Here is a 21653-nt window from a genome sequence, read left to right on the forward strand (position 1 = left end):
TGCTTATTTATCATCACCGCCTTGACTATCACTACTATCCTCACCTCCTTCTTCATCTTCCTCTTCTTCTTCATCTTCATCTTCATCTTCATCAATATCACTTGGCAAGTCGATTCCATTGTTTTTCAACAGCTCACGGTATCGGGCGTTTCGCTCGTCCAGATCTGTAACCAAAAGCATTAGATCGTCGATCTCGTTGTTGTTTTTGCTCTTATTAAGTAGCTCTTCATTCTGATTCTTCAGAGCAACCAGCTGCTCTCTTAGTTCTTGCATCTCGGAGAGCTTGGTTTCTTGCAAATCATCCGCTTCTTTGCTCTTGGTCTCAAGTAACAGTTTAAGTTGCGACAATTCGCTTTCTTTTGATGTTAATTCAGCGCTCAATGATGCATTTCTGTCGGTCAGCGAATTTATTTGGTTCTCATGTTCAGCGATGACATTCTTATGCTTGACTGAAATCTGTTCACCGGCCGCCACTTTATCCTTCAATCGTTTCAATCGCTCCTTCAGATCGATATTTCCGTTCTCGATGGTTGCATTTTCTGTCAACAAATTTAAGAACCCGTCCAACTCCGCTTTCATTCCGTTGTTGTCTTTTGATAGTGTATCAAGCTGGGATTGCAAGCTCTGAACCTTCTCTAGATTATCAGCTGTCAATTTTTTCACCTTTTGCTCTAGGGTAAATCGATCCTTTTTCAAAGCTTCCACCTTTGAATCAAGCCCCTTTGTGATTTCGCCTTTCATCTTTTCCAAGTCATCCTGCAAAACTTTGTTGTCTTCTGTCCTTTCATCGATAGTGCGTTCTAGTGCATGGAGCTTGGCTTTCAGTTCTGCTCTCTCCTTTCCAGTTGCTTCTTTCAGTTTTCGGCACTCTTGATCAGTTTTTTCAGCTTTCTCTCTCAAATTAGCATTCTCATGGCCTAGCGTCTGAATTTTGTCCTGTCTCTCTTTAAGAGACTTTTCTGATTCAGATTTCAGTTGTGCGAAATTGCTTTGATACAGTTCAAGTTGAGTTTTGGCGTTTTCGTATTCTCGCTCAACTTTATCGATCTTGCTCTCTAAGGCGCTTATCTCTTGTGAGTATTTTTCTGTAACTGAATTGGAGCCCTCTTCACAAATGTTTCCTTTGGTCTCAACACCTTCGGTCGTTTTTTGGAGCGCAGCTTGCTGATCCTGAACCTCTGAACCGGATTTTTTCGTCATTCTTTTCGCATTTTGCTTTGGCTGCTGCATTCCAGCGAGAGCATCACTTTGGGCTTTTTCAAGCTCCTCCAAAGCAGCATTCTTTTCCTCCATGATTGCCTTGATCGAAACCACTTCAGTGACCAGACTACTTTCGTGTTCTTTTGTTGCTCTTAGATCCTTGTCAAGGATATCCTTTTGTTCTTTGGTTTGCTTCAATTTAGCTCGCAGCTCTTCGGCTTCCTTCTTTAGATTTTCGATGATAGTATTCAACTGAGCTATTTCTTTGCACGATTTTTCTTGCTGGTTCTTCTGATCTTGCTTTGTTCTCTGTAGTTCATGCTCCAATTTGGCATATTCTTGTTTTGCACCGGCAACTGTTTTCTTCAGATCACTAACAAGAGAAGATATCTTTGCTCCTTCCTTCCTGAGGGTTTCGAGCTCACTTTTGTATTTTTCAATATCTAGAGCATGGGTTGTTTGCTTGTTCTTAATTTCGTTTTCCAATGAAGTGACAGTCTCAGCCTTATATTTACATTCATCTTGCAGCGCCTTTAAAGATTTCAAGGCTTCTTCCAATTCATGTTGATGGGTTTGAACAAGATTTTCTGCTGCTTGTTTTTTGCTTTCTAAAATCGTTACCTTTTCCTCAGATAACTGCAAATCTTTTTGGAGCCTCGCCAGCACTCCATTAGTTTCTTTGTTAGAAGACTCGTTTTCCGCAATGCTTTCTTTCAACTCATCGTTAGTCTTTTCCAAGAGCTGTTTCTGATTGGTTAAGCTCTGTAGCTCTTGATTCAGTTTAGTTATGTTGGACTCTCGGTCAGCCAAGGAAAGAGAGTTAGACTTTTTTTCATCCTCCAGCTCTTTAACCTTTCGCCTCAGCTGCTCAAGCTGCAAAACATTTTGCTCTTGACTATGTATCAAATCAGAATGCTTGCTTGATAATGCGCTAAGTTCCTCGTTGCATTTGGCCAAAGATTGATCGTGTTTCGCCTGTAATGACTCGACCGTAATGAGAAGGTCATCCCGCTCTTTTTGGGTTTCCTGAAAGCTCTCTGCTACTGATCTTAGTTTTTCAGTCAGCTTTGATACTAGTTGGTCATGAGCGCGATACTTACCTTCCCATTCGTTAATCTCCACCAGCGATTTTTGATTTTGTTCTTGTAAAATTTGGTACTGTCTTTTCATGTCCTCTAGATCTCTCTGCTTTCCTTCTAGATCTTTTGACGCTTTGTTTTTTGCCTTATCGAGTTCATCGATTGTCTTCTGTAGCTTTTCGTTTTCTTTGGTAAGTTTCAGAAGCTCGCGGTTCATTTTATTGATTCCATTTTCAGCTTTTTCCTTTTCAGTTCTGATGTTCTTCAAGTCTTTTTCAAGCAGCGATGATTTTTCCTTAAGTTCATTGAGCTTCGATTCTTTATCCTTGATTTCCTTTATTTTTTCTTCCTTCCAATTCGTGAGCCTGCTTTCCTGCTCTTTCAGATAATTAATGGTACTAACAGCCTCTGCAAGATCTTTTTCCATCCTGTCAGATTTCTGGGTCAAAAATGAATACTTTTCATCAGCCGCTGTTCTTTGCTCTTTGCACAAATCATAAGCTTTCTCAAGCTCATTATATTCAATCGTTAGCTGATCAATCTTAGCCCTGCTGGCCTCCTCTAGAGAGGAAATTCTCTTCTTCACTGCCGAACACTCATTCTGCAATTCTTCAAATAGCTCGAAAGATAACTTGAGTAAAGGCTCTTCCTCTGGCTTATGTAACAAAGCGGTCTTGATTCGGTAGCTGTTAGCAGCAAAGAAGTGTATAAAAATGGGACTGAAGTAAACCTGGGGTAAGCCAGTCTCGTCAATTGCTGCCGTGAGAACAGTTCCTGTGCTCTGCTCCTCATTTAATAGCGATTTTTCTTTGAACTGATTAATCCTCGATAGGTAATTGTCTTGGCCTAAAGTCTTCGTCAGGTACTCGTAGTAGTCCTTCCTTGCGAATGAAGATGCCTGCGAGGAAAACTCGTATGAAACACCAAGAAGCATTGTCACCAAGCACTTGATCGTAGCATCGTCGTCTTGAAGCTGGTAGCAAAACGAAGAAAGTGATTGAACAATTGATCTCTGGGAAAGAAACTGATCTACAGCTTTTTGGTCACCGTAAAGCCAGAATATCAGCAAAGTGACGTATGATATAGGTATGCGGATGTCCTCCGATGATAAAGAAGCTAATAAAAGCTCGCTTAAAGCTTGAACAGAGCTCAAAGCCTCTACACCATCAACTTCAGTCCCAGTTTTAACGTGAAGCATTAGCTCCCTCATTTTGTCGCTGGCCTTGTTGTCAGTCTGGAAAAGAAACATGAAGAGATCAGCCGCGAAGAAGACTTTGAAAGGATTAAGTTTGAGATCTGGGTCATAGTCTAAAATTGCTTCGAGTAAGTTAGCATTAAGGTGATCATCTTTTTCTTGGCCATTGCTTACTTCACCATAGGCTCCAATCTGCTGAGATAGGAACTTCTCCTGAATAGCGAGGTTATCATATAGATACGCCTTTATCAACTCCAGTGATGCTACTCTTATTTGGAACACTTGCACGGAGTTTGTGAAAAGAACCCAATGAACCAGCAGTCTGACGACTGGAACAAGCGTAGCCTCTTCAGCTGATGATGAGGTTGGAGAAGCAGGATCAAAAAATGGAACATCAATCTTACCAAATTCTCTTTGGCTGACTTCATTGCCACTAATGATACATGCTGCCGTGAGCAATGCGATGGGTCTCACCCTCTTTGGTGTTCCGTCATAAAACGCTAAACGCAGTACGATCATCAGAATGTTTGCTTCTAGAAGACGAGTCTGGTTGTTTCTGGTAGCGGTGCTACCAGGTTCCACTGTTAAACTTACAATATCCATAGCCGTTTTAATATTGATGATTCTCTGATCATTCCACAAGAAATCTTCCTCCGACAAGGGTTCATCCAGAATACGCGCCAGCCTGGGTAAGTTACCTGTTTCAAGAAACAGGCTCTGATTAGACGTGTTAAACTTCAAAATGTTGTTGATAAGCGACAGACAGTCGCTAACCACCAACGACCCACGCAATCCGCCTTCCTCGTCTATAATGGAAAATAACCTGTCAAAGATGTTCTCAAAAGCCACCAACTTCTGGACATGAGGTGAGTCGTTGACGACAGCCATCAGTAGCAACACGGCTTCATCTCTGACCACGTCATGTGCGTCGTCCAGCAGCGAAACGAGCGTCGAGATCCCCGTAGGCAGCGAGTTGATAGCATTGCGCGATCTCAACGGTCTAGTCGCCACAACTGCCTCCAGTAACTGTATCGCATACAGTCTGATATGGAAATTCTCCGTCTCTAAGAGCTCCAGGATCAGATGAACGATCTCATCCGATTGCGTGATCGCGTCTGCGATCCACAGAGAAAACTGGTCCACCTGTTGCATTTCCTGCTTCATCAGAAGCGGCGATGGATACTTTCCATTTTGCAGACGCGATTGCTGCGAAATCCAGCTACGTGTCAGATCAGTGTTGCCATCTCCTCTGATGAAAAGGATCAAGAGGGTTTCCAAAATCGCCTTCAGCGTAGATTCATCCTCGAAGTCGCGTTTTAGAGTGTTCAATAGCGGTTTCAACCCAGATGCAATCACAGCTTCCCTATAATCGCGACTGAATGCTTTAAGGCCCAACACGGCAGATCTTCTGTCGCCGATCAGCGTTGCACTCTCTGCTCGATCACTTAGCGTCGGTATCGTCTCATCTACTGATTGTACTTTCGGCGGCTGGATCAAACCCTGAATCAGTTCCATCTAAGGCCTGGATACTACCTTTTGACGCAAATCTCACTATTCGATCAGAAATCAGTTGCTTGTTAGTTAGTGCTTATAAGGCGCGCTAGTAGAAAAAGCTTCACACAGCCTAAGAAAGCCCATCGGAACAGGACACATCCAGAAACCGGGTCAATGATAGCCATCAAGCCCTGAATTGGGCTTAGTTGGCTACTAGAATGGCAATTGAACTGTAATAGACGGTAATCCAAGCTGGTCCGTAGCACATTCCACGTGATTGCATCGAAGCCACAACTCTATGAAGAGTAAGCTGAAGATTAGATGGTTCATGGAGTCTGCGGGTTGATATCTTGTGGTAGATGCCTTCTGGCATGCTAGTCGAGTAGTTAGACCTGGTCATGAGTTCGTATCATTCAAAGCCTATCGGCTACAGTAGCACGGTCTTCAGCGCCGGCCCCAATATCGATTTGAAGGAGCTTGAGATCCAGGAGGACTGGTGCGGCAGACCTGCTAGTTCTTGGGCTGTTCGGAGGATTGGGTTGTTGCAGGCCAAAGTTGAACAGTTCAGTTACAAGATTTACCATAGTTCGAGATATGGGAAGCACCACTTGTCGAGGCTGATACCGGGGTACGTGCTCCGACAGATGGCGAACGAAGCGTTTGGATTTGATGGGTGGAAGATGCAGGTTTTACATGTGGAGGCCCATGAGAAGCAGAGTTCGTCTGCTGGGGCGTCAGTTGGTGATGAGGGATTCAAGTGCAGCGTTTTGGCAGAGGCCGAGGTGGAAATCTCGTTGGAAGATGGCACCAACACTCGAGCTGGTGGATTTGGGTGTGCGACTCTATCGAGCAAGGGAGAAAGCTACGCCAAGGCTAAGAAAGAAGCTGTGAATGATGCGTTCAAGAAAGCGCTACTAAGCTTCGAAAAGATTATCTTGGAACATGGGATTAAGGTTGAAAATAATTACTATGTGGGAGGCGTCTACGCCTCAGATATGGAAAAACACGTACAAGTAGATAACGTCCATCAATGATTTTGCTCTTTTGGTCTTCAGAAGTTCACGACTTTACTGACAGGGAACGGCGCGATCTCCGGGGTTGGAATCTCGGGGATGTAGTATATTTCTCCGTTCTCGTCTACCCTTTCGCGATCTTTCTCGCTGATCGTGTAGATCTCTTTGATATTGTCCTTCAGCAATTGAGTCAAATCGACAAAATTCTTCTGGATTTGATGTGCCTGTTCCTTCATGGAACGCCTGCATAGGCCGTTGATAAGTCTAATAGCATCCGGTCTTGTTTGATCCAATCTGTCGATCAGTCTTCCGATTGATTTGACAAGATACTCCTCTTCATATATGGTACCCTTCTTTCCTCTGGCTCTTTTACGCTCTTCGCGACGCTTGTTCTTGGCAGTACGACGGGATGCACCAGTCTTCGCTGTACCGCTGGTTTTACCCGTATATTTGGTGAAAAATGACTCTTGTGTAGAGGTCTCGGAGGGTGCAATTGAAACGTCATCTTCCTGTGGTGCTTCTTGGCCATAGAACCCATATGGGTCCTCCTCTTTCTTGGTGCGGAGCTCCCTCAATCTTCGCAATTGCGAGTTGATTTGACTTTCGCAGTCTGCTAGGAGCTCAGCAATGACACCAAAACCTTCGCCCAAGCCGGGATCCACTACTTTAGCTATCAGTTCTGGTTTTCCTCTCTTCGCTGCTATCAGACACGCCGTGTCGTATTGGTACGCTAGACAGTAATCTCTCATAGCATTTTCGATGTTTCCCATGAACTCGAGCTGAATGACAGCCGTTTCTGCATATCTATGCTCAAAAGTTAGAGAGGAAATTAGCTCTTCAGCAAGCGTATTCACTTCATCTGGGAAATGCGTAGCGGCTATTGCCATTGCCTCTTCCCATTTCTTAGCCGAAGTGTAGCATTCCATAGCATTTCGTTGTTTGCCCAACATCTCGTATATTATACCAGCATCGTAGTATTCCTGCTTAGATGAAAGGTCCTTAGCGTAGATGTTGTAAATTGTGTTTTGCTTTTTAGTGTCATAGCGATACAAAGCTAACGCATGCTCATATAAATCATGGTTCTTAACATACGCAATTGTTTCTTCCGAAACATCTTCCGCTGCCTCATCAATGTTGGCCAAGTGGTCCAAGGCTTTCGTGAAGTTCTTGAGATAGTCATCAATTAGGAACTGGCGACGCAAAGGTTTATTATCATACAAGCTTTGTAGAAATGGCAGATATTCACGTGGATCCATTTGTGATTTTTGAGCAACAGAGACAGCTAATTGCACATCATAGAGAGACAAAGCTGCCTTGTAGACAACATTTGCATCCTGTAAGAAACACAAATACGTAACCGCCGATTCCTTGGTCTCATCATTATCTAATGAGGCAATGAGTCTCAAAGCGTCCTCGAGATTTTGTGGTTTTTGAAAAGCATAGGCGGTAATGATTGTTTGAAGGTATTTTTCACGGTAGGTCGAGTTGCTTAAAAGTACCTTTAACACAGCTTGGCAAATCCTGTTCACTTTAGATTTGGAGGGATCAAACATTTTCTTTTTCATATATTCTTGCATTTCAGTGAGAGGCGCCGGCTCCAATTCGAAAGGTTTTGACATGCTTGAACTTGAAGTGTCCTTGTACTTCGTTTCAGTCACATCTTCTTCACAGAGACAAGATATGAAAAAGTTCAAGTAGTCAACACGTTCCACCTGATCAATGAAGGTGGTTAAGTTGGCGTAGAACAGTTCCGGCGCGTAATCATGTAGAATGTCTAAGCTTATTCTGTGAGTTCTGCAACAAACAAATGCTTCTTTGTAGCGCTTAGCTAGAATGTCTTTTCGAACCTGCGATAACACCATGATTCGGGGATAAATGGTCTCCAAATTTCCACGAGGTGCCTGAAGAATAACAGCTGAGCTCGAAGGTATCACGGAAACTAGTGTGGATCCTCTCTCGATGGCTCTTATCCGTTCATCAACTACTCCTTCCTCCGTTAAGGGAACAGGCTTGAACTCCAGGCTGTTCAAATGCACGAATTGCAAATTATGCTGGGCGGTTGTGAAAAGAAGGAAACTGTCTGTTATTTCTATCGACGTTACAGCTGAAGCCAATTGGGTATCATTAGCATAGAGCTTTCCACTGCTCGTTATACCAAATGCCACCATTTCAGAACTTTCAGATTCCCATGCAGTAGATTCAAGCTTTGGAACATTATGAACTCTTTTCACTCTGAAGTCACGAACAAGTTGTGGAAATCTCGAGATTTGCTCTAATTGACCTGCTGCATCAACTTTCATAACTGTGCCATCACGAGTTTCGTAAACCAGATGATTATAGTCGAAGCTGCTTCGCAGGAGAACAACCCTATCGTAAGTATCCACGATACATGAAATTCGTGGTTGAGTTATGTCCTCAGTGTCGATCAAAGCTATGCGTGAGAGATTATCTGAATCCAACAGAACGCCGATGATATTATCGTTGATGAACGCCACTTGTCGCAGCGAATCGAGTTCACTCGCAAACTCCGACTTTTGCAGCTCGCAAACTACGGTGGGGTGTTTTCCTTTTCTCATATCTTTCAGATTAGAAATAGACGCCAGACTTAGGCCGTTCCGATGTAGTGCGGCATAGTTTTCGTTGAGAAGACTAACTGCGACATCTATGATGTTATCCGGTGCGCAAAATTCCCTATAAGACATCGGAGGAGGCACATTGGCAATTTTCAGAGGTGTAATACCAACTGACTTCCCGTCGATAACTAGTGACATACCATTGTCATTTGGTTCCAATGTGGGACCTTGAGTCATTTTATAAGCAAAGTCCACAATGTTCACCTCGTCCCCATCGCCAAACATCAAAGTGAAGTCCTTCTCCATATGCCACTTAACGAAGCTGACGTTATTGGCATAGACCTCTTGCTTGAGATACCAGTGATAATTCTTGGTGGTCCACAACTGAATCCTATCTTTCAGCACAATAGTAAGCACTTCTGAGTTGCAGTTCCATGCGAGACTCTTGATCTCTTCGTCCACAGGCAGTCTTGTGTCGAACTCGCCATGTCTCAGACCGTTTCTTTCGAAGAAAATTAACTCCAGGGCCTGCTCATTCTCGAGGTGCGCTACACGCTTTATCGAGGCAATAAGAGATCCTTGCGGTTTCCAGCTGAGACCATGTTCCATACCGTCGACGGGTTCAGACGCACTGTCGAGCTGTCCGTCACGCGTATAAACCCTAATGGCTCTCCTTTGTACCTCTGAAGACTTTTCTTCGGTTCTAACCGTTTCGACCGTCGAAACAGCAAAGTATTCGCAATCTCCCCTCCATGATATATTCACAGCATGCGTATCCATAGATGTAATCGCACCTGTGTCGACCATATAGGGCATTGTAGGATCTCTGAGCTGATTGTCGATGAGTCCTGAAGCCTTCAAACTCGCCAGTGCTTCTCTTTCCACGGCTCTTGCACCTTTGCCCCTAAACTGCGTTTCCTTCTTTCCCCAGCCGACTGTTACATGCTTAGACTTTTTCAAATCATCAACCGCCAGTGAAGCTTCCGCGATAGGCTCAAAGAGCTTGCTGAGTAGCACAACCTTACGGTCACACGTCACCAGCGCCAGTGTCTCTTCATCAGGCGACCACTCTGCCGCTTCGATCCCGTTATCTATTGTCCCAACAATCTCAACAACACTCTCATTTGGATCATATCTTGCCGGATCGTAAGTCGCAGATATGATGTCCCCTTGCTTGAAAACGAGCACCACCTGGTTTAGATCGGCAAAGTGAACAAAACTCAACAGTTCGTCATCGAAAGTGTCAATATTGATCGACGCAAGTACATTTTTCGCACCATGTTTCAGAAACTGCGTAACTTCGACTACCCCTATCTCCAGAGCACCAGTAACACACGTTATGCTGTCTGTGAGCGTATCGAACGCGCTGCTCAGGAGCTTGAAGGATATCTCGGGGTCCACTTCCTGGTAGGGAGATCCTGTAGGTCTCAATTTCCCTTTATTAAGGACAATAAGATTCCTCATTCTCCAACAAGGCGCTACCGCTATCAGAACCTGAACTCGCTGGCAAAGAGCTCAATCTCCTAACGCCTACCATCGTCCATAACCCAGGCCATCGCCAATTAATTGTAGCTGGAACTGAAAAATTTTAAGATCACTTTGTACTAGCAGCTTAAGTCACGTGACAACCTCTCAACTGCCGCCGACCTCATGATAATACCGGTTGATGGGGAGGATATCATTCTGGCAGCAGGCTCTTGATCTCCTGGCGTAGTTCGGGGAGCTGTGTCAGCGTCAGTTCCGCTAACCTTTTGTTGTAGTAATAGTTCGCGAGCGTTATAACGTTGGTCTCTTGTGCGTCGAGGCCCTCGGCGCCAGGGATGCCATATGTGAACAGATCGGTAACCAGACCTCTGAGAGCTCTGAGGTGCAAGTTGCACAGCTCTGGTGAGTACATTTTGACGAGTTTGTGGTTCTGGAACTGAGCCAAAACTTCTTTGTCAATAATCGGCTCTCTAAGAAGTTGGGTGAGGTCTAGGGACTTGTCGTGGTGTGCCAGGGTCTGTTGCCGCTGAAGTAGAAGCTGGAGCAGAAGTAGTATCACGTTTGAAGGATACTCCATTGTCGGATGGCCGCTAGCAGCGTTTTCGGGTCCCTTTTGCTCTCTTTCTTAGCTGAAGAGGTGCGTACAAGTAGTGATGTCTATCTGACGGTAAACTCGGGCTGTTAGACAAGTACCTTAGAGACAGTGGTAGATTCGATAAAAAGAGAACGAAGACCAATTGGCGCCTGTAGGTACAATGGGTATGTTGGTGGTGATCGATATTTGGAGTTTGGGTTGCTCAGTTCACTAACGGTCGGTGTCTCGACAGATAGGTCTATTGCAAAGGGTCTCGGGGACAAGCTTTATGAGAAGAGGAAATCTACGGCTCTGGAGCTTGAGAAGCTAGTAAAGCAGTGTGTCGCAGAAGGCGACTATGCTAGGATCGACAAGATTATCGACGAGTTGTGTAGAGACTACGCGTATGCTTTACATCAGCCTATGGCTAGAAATGCGGGATTGATGGGATTGGCAGCTGCGGCGATCGCTCTGGGTACTAACGATGTCGGGAACTACTTGAACCACATTCTTCCGCCTGTTCTGGCCTGTTTTGGGGACCAAAATGATCAGGTAAGGTTCTACGCCTGCGAAAGTCTGTACAATATTGCCAAGATCGCCAAAGGCGAAATACTCGTATACTTCAACGAGGTGTTTGATGTGCTTTGTAAGGTTAGTGCAGACACGGAAAACTCGGTGAGAGGCGCTGCCGAGCTTTTGGATCGTCTAATCAAGGATATTGTGGCAGAAACCGCTTCCAGTTACATCAGTGTGGTTCATAGTAGCGCTAGAGACGTTCCGCCGCGTGTTAAAACAGATCTGGCCACCGGAGATGTTTACCAGGGAGATTATGAGCAGGATAGCACTTTGGCGTTCTCCCTACCGAAATTCATACCGCTTTTGACGGAACGAATTTACACAATTAATCCGGACACCAGAGTTTTCTTGGTTGATTGGCTTAAGGTGCTCTTGAGTACACCTGGTCTGGAGTTGATCGCCTTCTTACCGTCATTCCTTGGTGGCCTTTTTACGTTCCTGGGCGATTCTCATAAGGATGTTCGGACGGTTACACATGCGCTATTGGATCTATTGCTCCATGAGGTGGATAGGATCTCCAAGCTGCAATCAGATTTGAGAAGGAAAGAGGCAGAACGACAAAAGGCCATCGAGGATAAAGCGGAAGGCTCCTCTAAAAAGGTGGATGGGATTCTGATTGCAGAAAAAAAGAAGTCATTGATGAGTGCCCTGGGAAAGCTATCAGTGGAGAATAATGAGCATCCTGTGGAAACAACTCGGCAGCAAGAAGAGGCAAGGCCACAGCTGGCAGAAGATCAGAATTTGAGCCTCGAAAGTGCCGCTGCATCATCGCTTGCGCATCTTGATGGGGAGGACTACATACCAGGACAGGATATTCGTCTGGATTTCCCGGAGATAATTGAGATTTTAGTCAACAATTTGGCATCCTCAGAAGCTGAAATCCAATTGGTCGCTTTACGCTGGATTCGAGCTATCTTGGCGCTTTCTCCTGATGATTTCGTTCCATTTTTTTCTAAAATTTTGTCATTGCTGTTAAAGTTGCTCAGCGATCAGGATCCTCGTATCAGTGAAAGCGCCCAGATTGTTAACCAACAACTCATCGAGCTTTGTAGCGAATATGATCACTTGAAGGACCCTACGGCTATATCATATGGCTCTATTGTTAACAGCATGACACTACAGTTTTTCGAAAGCAAGGTAGATGCAAGAATAGCGTGCTTAGATTGGCTTCTGCTCATTTACAAGAAAGCGCCAAGTCAAATTCTGGAGCACAATGACAGCATGTTTTTGACTCTGCTTAAATCTTTGTCTGACAAAGATGGCAGATTAATAGAAAAGGCTTTGGCTCTTCTTTCCAGCCTATGTTCTGATTCAAACGATAACTATATCAAGAAATTCTTACAGGACCTTTTGACTTTGTTCAACAGAGATACAAGACTCCTGAAAGCGAGAGCAAATTTTATAATGAGACAGCTATGCGCCCGATTGAGTCCAGAGAGAATTTATAGGGTGATATCGCCCTTACTCGATTCGTGTGATGGTCGCGTCTTTGTGCGTATGATGATTCAGATTCTTAGTACGAATCTTGTCACAGCGCCTGAGGTGGAGCCCCTACGAAGAAAATTGAGAAACGGTGACGATGGAATGTTCTTCAATACATTGTTCAGATCATGGTGCCCGAATGCCATCTCTGTTATATCTTTATGCCTAGTGTCTGAGAATTATGAAATGGCATATTCTGTTTTGCAAGCTTATGTTAACTATGAATTGTCATTGAATGACTTGATACAGCTGGATATTCTGGTTCAATTATTAGAATCTCCAGTTTTTACTCGATTACGTCTACAGCTGTTGGAACAACAGCGATACCCTTTCCTTCACAAATCCTTATATGGCATTCTAATGATTTTGCCTCAATCCAAAGCCTTCGATATGTTAAACAGGAGACTGAATAGTGTGAACAGCTGGGCTTGGCAGCCTTCCTACGAAAAGCCCGTATATCAGCAGAGAAATTCTTCGCAGGTCAGTGTGAGCTGCACGATGGACTCTGAAGCGTCCCAATACTCAATCAATCAACGGACGAACAATCGCGAGCTTTTGAAGCACTTCAATGAAGCTTGTTCTGCTAATCGTTCCATGCCCAATGATGACGAAACGTATGAGACCAAATTACCATTTCTTGTGGATTCCTCCGTCAAAGCTTCTCCGTCTCCGAGAGCAGCGTCGTCTGACAGTGGATCGGTAATCCATAGGAACAGTGGACCTAAAAGGAAATCAGGTGGAGATAAATCCTTGACACCATGATTCGCTACCATTATTAATCCAAATCTCCATCGAAGCCATGAATCGCTACTACTTTGAAAGTTAAGAAGTAAACGCATGCAAATTAAAATACGTAATGGGATAAGAAAAACAGCTTCTCTTCTAGATTATTGAAGAAGCTCGTCTCTATAATGTGGTTGAAAATTGACCCTCTTGGTTTTTTCTTGACGAATTTGTCTGTTGACAGCGTTCTTCTCCAATTGCTGCATCTTTTTCAGTCCTTTCTTATACTGTTTCTCTGTAACTCCGCTGACCATTCGCCTGTCGGCAGCTGTTACTGTGCGCCTGCTGTCTGATACGTCTGAAGGCATTGGCAAATTCTGCCTATAGTATCGCTGACCTACTCGGTGGCCGACTCTGGCACCGGTCGGCAGCGTTAATTCCATGCCAGTAGTATCTACTGAAACTGTTGTGTAGTTTGAGTTGATTTCTTGCCCAGTGTGACCCGACTCCGAGTTGGCATCCTCTTCAGAGTCTGAGAAATGAATTTCCTTGTCATTTCGTGATGACTGCTGGGATTCATATGAGTCCTCACTTAGCGAGCTAAAGTCGTAAAATTGGGAGAGACGTTCCCTCTCGTGTTTGGTCTCATAGGGAAGCCTACAATGGCGCTTCGAATGCATGTGAGCCCTTATGCTCTCCAGAGTAGAACCTTCGAAGTTGCAACAGAAACAACGCTTCTGCATCACAATTTGATCGATGAGATAGTTTAACAAACCGGGAAGATCGGTAAGATATGACCTCTCTGGGATGTACAAGCCATGCTCGCGGAACATATGGTTAACATTACGTTCTATCTCCTTATGTTTAACACCGCAGTAAATGCATTCAAAGATGTCAATTCGATCGTTGCCCATCTCGCTGAAGTCATCTGCCGTTGAATTATCGGAGTCGTAGTTCGATTCACTGGTAAATCCGTACTCAGAAACTGTGTCTTCGCCAAAATCAGTATTAGTGTCCACGCTGAAGCCAGAAATCCTAGAGATTTCGGACGCAAGCGACTCAGTGGGAGAGCTGGATCTAGCGGAGCCTTCCTGCTTTTCAATGTCAGCACGTCTGCCTCGGTCATCGAGGGGAGAATGCTTCTGCTTAGCCTTTTTCTCCTTTAGCAATTGGCGAGCATTATTCTTGGGCTTTAAGACAGCAAAACCAAACTCGTCAACTTCATTCTCTTGTCTCTGCCTTTCTGATAACTGGAGTTTCTCAGCAAATTGAGCTGCAGTAATGCAAGGCAATTTCGCCATCCTTCTTTTCAAGTTATAACGATGCCATTCCGTCTTCATATGGTAGCGTTGCAAGTCGCTGGACTTGAATTGGATTTCGCAGCAGTTGCACGTAAAGATTGGGAAACTCATTGGCTTTGTAAATCAGATTTGACTACCTATCTAGGCTGGTTTGCTGGTCTCTTTGGTCTGGAGACGAAGTAGGCTATGATCTTGCCTTTTTTAATATATATGCAGTCACTATAGAGATACGTCGGTATGCAAAGAATCTGTTAAATGGCTATGCTACATGTTCAACAATGGCTGTGCAATCCTAGGCCATTTACGCTTATATAAAGACATCGCAACCACATCTTGAGCAGACAGCCTGCCATCAAATGTTGCCTTGTAGTAGCCGTGAGTACCCAAACTTTCCTTGATAAAACCAGTTCTTCCACTCTTGGTAAATAGTGGAATGGACTTGAACCACTCGATGTCTTCTGGGTGGAAAAACATGTAGCGAACTGTAACGACGGACTTGTGGAACCTGAATGGGTGACCGGTCAAGATAACACGCTTGGCCAATATTCTTGTGTGATCAGCGTTCAGGAAGGAGCCATGACCAACCAACTCCAGACCTTTAGGATCCGTTGCCGACTCTTTAAAGTAAATAGCAGGGGATTGGGTAAAATCCACCGGTGCGAAAAAAGTTGCAATTGAGAGAGTGTCTGGTTGCAGAAAGCTCTCGAATTTATGCACATTGTTGGGACTGTTCGAGGCCGAAGAGAATAGTGGTAGGGTTCTGTATCTTCTGGCGCCATATTGGACCAATAATGGCTCTTCAGAGGGAACGGGCTTGTCATACTCTTCCCATCTCTGAATTGACAGGTTTACCATGGCGTTCTTGTGCTCATGAGCTAACAAACCGTAAACAGCCAGCGCAGTCTGATTCGGATGTCTGATAGTCTCCAAAAGTCTTTTAGGAAACTTCAGGTATAATTTTATTCTATCTCCAGCGACAACTTGTGCTTCGTTTCTGGCCTCTTTTAAAATCTTAGCACGAGTATTCCTATAGTTTGAGATTCTCAGTAACCGGCCCCATTCTGGCGGGGCCTGTGGATCTTTTTCGTCGACCTCCCAATTACAGTTGTGTAGGTTTTTGAGTCCTCTGTATCTCCTCAAACGTTCTATGGCTGACTCGGTCGGCTCCAGTTCGATCTCATCTGGAAACTCTCTATCTTCTTTCTCCAATGCTCTATACTCGCTTAATTGCCGCGCTTCTTCCTCAGCTGACAGATCGACGAACATTGGTTCATTAGCCGTCTGTTCATTGTCCTCTATAGTCTCTTCTTCAGCGTCCTGCAAGTCGAGATCCATATCTTCATTATCAGCCTCATCGATCTCCCCTCCGATGGTTCGATAGTCTTCAATTTCATCATCCATGGGTACAGTATCATCAAGGTACCACTTAGCTTGATATTCTGACGTACCCTTAGGTACTTTTACTCCATTGGTATGCTGCTCTCTGCCCGGCAAGAATCCATGATCGTCGTATCTTGCAGCCTCTAGATTTTCGTACTCAAATTCGCCCTGAGGCATTTGCTCCATCTCCGCGTCGTTGGGTGCAAATTCCTCCAACGTCTCTCTATCTTGATTCGACTCAAAATTGTTGTGCAGCTCATCGTCTAGCGCAGACAGCCCGTCGCTTACTCCTTTCTTCCTTCTCATAGAGCACGCAGTCCTTTCTATACGTGATATCTGGAAATCTCCCATATCAGGAATATGGACTAGCCTGTTTGCGTGAAATCCAATTCCTCGCACCGTTCCCTCTATCACTAGTTCACCGAAATCAGCATCTCTTTCAATGAAATCCACTTTGTTTGCAACCATGTAACCTCTATTATCTCGCCACTGTATACCTCGTGGAAATTTTTGACACAAGGTTCTGAGTGCATTTGCAGAATCTGACGGCTTCTCTAAATTATAGATTCGTTGTTCGCTGGGAAAAAAGTGCCTAAAGTAACTTTCCAATGATTGCTTTACGTCCAGCTGGAACTTTTCCTTAGCATGCACTGCTGATAAGTTAGTAACCACCCCCATGTACGACGCTATACCTTGCAGCTCCAAAGCTCTAATTATCTGTTCGCCGTATTCAGGATCCACTTCACTGGTCCCGCTCAGACCAAACACAACAAAGTCTGCCACCTTGGCACTATCTAGAATATTCATAAAATTACCCATATCGGGACTGATGATCTTCAAATTGCTTTTGAAACTCTTAATATGGACGTCTTTCACAAATGGCGCCTCCACCAGTCCAGTATCGTCTTCCGCCTCGGACTCTACTGACGAGACCAGTCCTTTCAAGATATCAGCAGCTGACACATCGCTTGCCAGCGGTATAATAGTCACGATTTTCTCTGCCCCATTACTGCCCTCGAACAATTTTTTCATTTCCATCGTGCTGGCCATCTTTTGATCTCTCAACTGTTTTGCTGCATTTTTACGCTGCAATTTGGTTAAAACTCTATTGCTCTTCGAACTACCATTATCATTCTTTTCAGCGCCAGCCTTTTCGACCTTTCCCTTGTACAACCTTTTCAGCGCACCCTTCGATGAGTGTCTGGACTTGAAACCCTTGTGGCCGTTCTTGATCGAAGATCTATGTGAATGTCCTGCCATCACTCCAGGCCCGATGTACTCCTCGATGCCACTAGCAGATCAGACACTCCCACTAGGATGAGATGAGATGAGTTTAAAATTTTTCTACTAACATTGTAGAGATCTCTTAGCATAGAATTGTGACTGTTAACATCTCCAGAACATCTGTACATCCTGAAATTTTACCCATCCGTACACCATTTTTCATTTCAATTTTTTTTTTTTTTGAAATTCTCGAAAATGAAAAATTCGTGGTCGACCAACTCGACTCAACGCGACGCAACGCCTGGAAAATCGCCAAAGCTCCAGCATAGGCTCTTCCCACGGGAGGCCCGTCGATAGCTCGTGAATGGAACAGCAGATGATCTGCTAATAGATTAGTATAGCTGGGTCCGGTCTGAGTTAGGCAATTTCAAGATACATTACAAGTTACCGACTAAGAGACTATAAATTATCGTATGTTCCAAATGAACGTTTTCTGGAGTCCGTGGAGTGTGTGGAGTCCATTTTCCCAGGCTGATTTTGGAGAAGATTAGTATACTAACAGCAATTATAGAAAGATGGCTCACGAAAACGTTTGGTATTCTCATCCAAGAAGATTCGGTAAGGGTTCCCGTCAATGCCGTGTCTGTTCTTCTCACAGTGGTTTGATCAGAAAGTACGGTTTGGACATCTGCCGTCAATGTTTCAGAGAGAAGGCTGCTGACATCGGTTTCAACAAGTACCGTTAAGGAGTGCCACTTCTCGCTGCGATGTCTTGCTTCGCAAGCGAGTATAGCTAGTCCGCTATGTATCCTTGTGTCTAAATAATCAACGTGAATTAAGGCTCAACCTACTCGCCAGCAGGGTCGCTCTTAGGGTCTGCGTCGGTTCGTTAATATGGGCAGAGAGTTGGTAATCGGTTTCGTGTTACCCGGCCTTTGCAGCTGTATATATAGGCCAGACCTTGTTCAGTTTCTCAATCTTAAGCTACTTCATGATGCTTCTTTGTTTTAAAGAGACCGAATCAAAAACATTTAAAATTTCGGAAACAATGCCACAGTTAACTACCTAGCTTCTTCAACGGTGGTGAATTGCCAGTGTTTCATTATGTTGAAATACCAGTTTCCAAGAAAAAATAATTGACAGGATAGGAAGTCCGTTGTCTGTGCTGTCCACTTAACGAGGGCTATAGACTGGGGATGTCGAAAGATAGTCAACATTTCTTTACTCTTTTTAAATTCGTAGACTCAGCGAAAAAAATACTTACTACAGTTTGGGCGTGTGAACCGTGTAGACCTTGGGTTGTTGGCGAGCCGGGGCGATAAACATCTGAGATTTGAAACTGCCAATGTCTGTGATCAACTTGCCCTTAGGGTAGAGGGCTTTGTCCAAGGTTGACTCGTCGACACTTCCGGCAATGATGTGAGACTTCAGGTGCAATACGAGTTTGGAGGCATCGGGTCCAATGATACGCGATTCATAGAACTTTATGAGCTCCGCTTTGCTTAGTTGCGATACGATGCGAGCCTGTCTTTGACGATGGAGGAAATTGTAGTCTCCCAAGTAGATGGCAGACGTGTATACGTTGCTTTCCTCCTTCATGTTCTTGTATTTTTGTAGCAAGCTCTTGCACAAGGCATCCTTGTGCTTCTCAAAGTCCTGATCCGACATTTCTCGCAAGGATTCGCCAAATTTCTCGAGGAAGTTTTCGATCCTCCATTCTAGGAAGGGAGTCGTGTGTTCCGATTGCACCAGAATACGAATGTTGACGGTACCGTGGTTACTGAGGCTTGAGCTGAAGACAACGTAGCCGAGTTGTTCCTTGGTTCTGAGGTTGTCGAAGCAAGGTTCGTGTATCATCTGAGCGAACAACCGCCCGGTGGCGGACATTTCCTCGTCGTAGACACCCAGTTGAATCACATATTGAATGCAGGAATTGACGTTCTCTGGGTCTGCTAGTTCTGCTTCGAATCTATAGGCTTTACCCAAGGGAAGGATGTAAGATCTAATCCTGCCATTGTTGGTTTGTGGGTTCCTAATGTCATTCGGAGAAAGGGTCTGAACCAGTGAATGAATCTGGTATGCCTCCTCTGATTTTATATTACCATGAACTAGGGACTCAAAATACAGTTCTTCGTATATTTGGGGAATAAAGTTCTCCAATTGTTCAAATGTGATCTTTTCAATTACGTCAAGCTTTTCTTTAATAGTCCACGATCTTTCATTTATCAATGAAGCGTATAGGGAAGAAACTTGAGAATATGGAATCTCAAGTAACTGATTTTTCAAATGCTGTTTGGACTTTTCCTTGAAAATGTCAAACCTTTTCCTGTCAGGTCTGAAGTTCTTCAAGCCTTCTAAGAAACGTGTTAAAAGTATATTCAGCTTATCATTGAATCCAGATATCGTTATATCTAAACCGCTGTTTGTCTTGACGAATGACAGGTGTAAGTTAGCACACGAAGCGTCGTATTGCAGATCTTTCAAATAGTCGGTGATCATTTGAACATAAACCGTGGTTAGCATGCTGTTCACGACGCTAGCATAGGTGTGAGGTAATTTCAAAGTCGAATAAATGAAGCCCCTCGGTTGCCAAAACCTATCATCTTTTTTGTACCATAATTTGCCAATTTGGTTGTGCTCCAAGAGTAGGGGTTCTTCTAATGGTTCCACGTTTTCGAGTTTTTCAACTTGAAAGTTGGTGGCAATGAATTCGTTAGGACGAGGTAGGTGCAATTTTGAATTCAATCCTGGATGTTGCAGTTTCTTCAATAAGTCAGTGCTAAAGTTTTTGATGGCATACTCAGTCCCATACCATTTCTCATTTAGATCAGTTTCTAAAGACTTGGAAATTAGCATAATGCGGCTATTCTCGACTTTGAGAGACTTCACATACTTAGTTATCATGTCAGGTTCATACTTCGAAAACAAGCTGGTACTCAATATATTCTGCACCGGGATATATGTCTTTTCCAAGGCCTTTGAGAGAGAAGAGACAGTACTCGAAGCGCTTCCCTTCTGTTTGAACTTGAAGGAAGCTCTGGCTATATCTTCTAGTTCGAGATATATCATTTCTTGTGGCAGCGAGTTCTTTAACATTTCGATATATTGAAAGATAATATGCGCAACGCTTTCGTAGTTTTCCAGTCCTTGTTCGGTTAAATCTGTGTCGATGCAGAAGAAAGCGTTACCTTTAGACACTGTATGGCCGCCGGCCGACAGTTCATTAGCCCAACCCAGTTCTTTCAAGCATTTAAGCAGGGAGCCGGAACCTTCGTGTCCTATCAAATGGCTTAAGATGTGGTTTGGCTTTGACTCCCAGTGTTCGTCCATGTCAGGAACCGTGAAGGTCACTTCCAGCTTTCTCAGGTCCTTCACCGGTTTTACCAGGATCAACTTCTGCAGATGCTCTTCGTTAAGGATGGACGTCTTGTATTCCGGCAACGGGCGCGCCAAATTAGGCACTTCTTTGAACAGTTCATATGCCCACTCGGACAAGGTATCTAGATCTTCTCTGCCCAAAATACACAGCTTCATTAAATTCGCAGAGTAGCATCTGTTGTAAAATTCCAACAGCTTCTCACGAACGTCGACACCTTGCGATTTCGGGATTTCATCCAACGTCTTCAAGTTACCGGTAGAAAATTTGTGGTATGGATGTAGCGAGCTTGATAGAGACTTATCAAGCTGGTACAGCCTCCAAAGGTCGTTCTGGATATTTTTCTTGTTCTCGCTGTCAACAGCGTTGATCTCCTTTTCAGTCGAGTTTTGGTTGAACAAGGGACCGGTAAAGAATCCCGAAAACCTGTCCAACGCGCCCTTCAGATGCTCATAGTTCACTTCGAAATAGTAGTTAGTGTTCAGAGCTCCAGTGTACGCATTAGAAGATCCGCCGTGTTTGCTCAGAAAGCTAGAGTATTCGTTCTCGTCGGGAAACTTCTTAGATCCCATGAACAGCAGATGCTCACAAAAATGCGCTAACCCGGGCAACTCCTCCGGGTCCTCGAAGGCACCAATATTCACATCTAGCGCGGCCGCCGCCCGATCCGTCGTTGGGTCCTGAATAATTAACGCCTTCAAGTCATTGGGCAACTGGATAAACCGATACGCTCTATCATCCAGATCAGGCTTGATGAAATCCAACTCGAATTTTTTGTAACTCGAAGTCGTCATCGTTCTGTACTCTTTCAAAGGGCCCACAATTACACCACTAGATCCCAATTCGCCGGTAAAGTTCAGGTTCTTTCTGACTAAATTATGAAGCAAAGCAATGCTCATATAACACCCACCCAGAAACGATACACTTTCCAAGATACTAGCACTTTCCCTCGACTCTGACTACCTCAGATTAGTTTTC

The 21653-nt window shown here is 44.3% G+C and overlaps 9 protein-coding genes across 9 annotated transcripts; 3 read left to right on the forward strand and 6 right to left on the reverse strand.

The window, feature by feature from the left end:
* Nucleotides 1-3: 3 nt before the first annotated feature.
* Nucleotides 4-4989, reverse strand: USO1 (Uso1p; the record flags this gene model as incomplete). Its single annotated transcript, XM_037284025.1, has 1 exon — nt 4-4989. One exon carries the CDS (start codon nt 4987-4989, stop codon nt 4-6), a length of 4986 nt encoding a protein of 1661 aa, XP_037139921.1.
* Nucleotides 4990-5366: 377 nt separating this feature from the next.
* Nucleotides 5367-6002, forward strand: RAD59 (Rad59p; the record flags this gene model as incomplete). Its single annotated transcript, XM_037284026.1, has 1 exon — nt 5367-6002. The coding sequence occupies one exon, from the start codon at nt 5367-5369 to the stop codon at nt 6000-6002; it is 636 nt and encodes a 211-aa protein (XP_037139922.1).
* Nucleotides 6003-6019: 17 nt separating this feature from the next.
* On the reverse strand, nt 6020-10018 carry IKI3 (Elongator subunit IKI3; the record flags this gene model as incomplete). The annotated part of the gene is made up of 1 exon (XM_037284027.1): nt 6020-10018. One exon carries the CDS (start codon nt 10016-10018, stop codon nt 6020-6022), a length of 3999 nt encoding a protein of 1332 aa, XP_037139923.1.
* A 214-nt stretch (nt 10019-10232) lies between these two features.
* Nucleotides 10233-10616, reverse strand: SWC7 (Swc7p; the record flags this gene model as incomplete). Its single annotated transcript, XM_037284028.1, has 1 exon — nt 10233-10616. The coding sequence occupies one exon, from the start codon at nt 10614-10616 to the stop codon at nt 10233-10235; it is 384 nt and encodes a 127-aa protein (XP_037139924.1).
* Nucleotides 10617-10794: 178 nt separating this feature from the next.
* On the forward strand, nt 10795-13433 carry VAC14 (Vac14p; the record flags this gene model as incomplete). Its single annotated transcript, XM_037284029.1, has 2 exons — nt 10795-10798; nt 10867-13433. The coding sequence occupies 2 exons, from the start codon at nt 10795-10797 to the stop codon at nt 13431-13433; spliced, it is 2571 nt and encodes an 856-aa protein (XP_037139925.1).
* A 125-nt stretch (nt 13434-13558) lies between these two features.
* Nucleotides 13559-14806, reverse strand: REH1 (Reh1p; the record flags this gene model as incomplete). The annotated part of the gene is made up of 1 exon (XM_037284030.1): nt 13559-14806. One exon carries the CDS (start codon nt 14804-14806, stop codon nt 13559-13561), a length of 1248 nt encoding a protein of 415 aa, XP_037139926.1.
* A 153-nt stretch (nt 14807-14959) lies between these two features.
* Nucleotides 14960-17335, reverse strand: TSR1 (small subunit rRNA maturation protein TSR1; the record flags this gene model as incomplete). Its single annotated transcript, XM_037284031.1, has 1 exon — nt 14960-17335. One exon carries the CDS (start codon nt 17333-17335, stop codon nt 14960-14962), a length of 2376 nt encoding a protein of 791 aa, XP_037139927.1.
* A 539-nt stretch (nt 17336-17874) lies between these two features.
* On the forward strand, nt 17875-18045 carry HG536_0E01650 (40S ribosomal protein uS14; the record flags this gene model as incomplete). The annotated part of the gene is made up of 1 exon (XM_037284032.1): nt 17875-18045. One exon carries the CDS (start codon nt 17875-17877, stop codon nt 18043-18045), a length of 171 nt encoding a protein of 56 aa, XP_037139928.1.
* A 517-nt stretch (nt 18046-18562) lies between these two features.
* STE23 (metalloendopeptidase) lies at nt 18563-21574 on the reverse strand (the record flags this gene model as incomplete). Its single annotated transcript, XM_037284033.1, has 1 exon — nt 18563-21574. The coding sequence occupies one exon, from the start codon at nt 21572-21574 to the stop codon at nt 18563-18565; it is 3012 nt and encodes a 1003-aa protein (XP_037139929.1).
* Nucleotides 21575-21653: the final 79 nt, after the last annotated feature.

This window comes from Torulaspora globosa, chromosome 5, assembly GCF_014133895.1.
Source record: "Torulaspora globosa chromosome 5, complete sequence".
Classification (NCBI taxonomy): Eukaryota; Fungi; Ascomycota; class Saccharomycetes; order Saccharomycetales; family Saccharomycetaceae; genus Torulaspora; species Torulaspora globosa.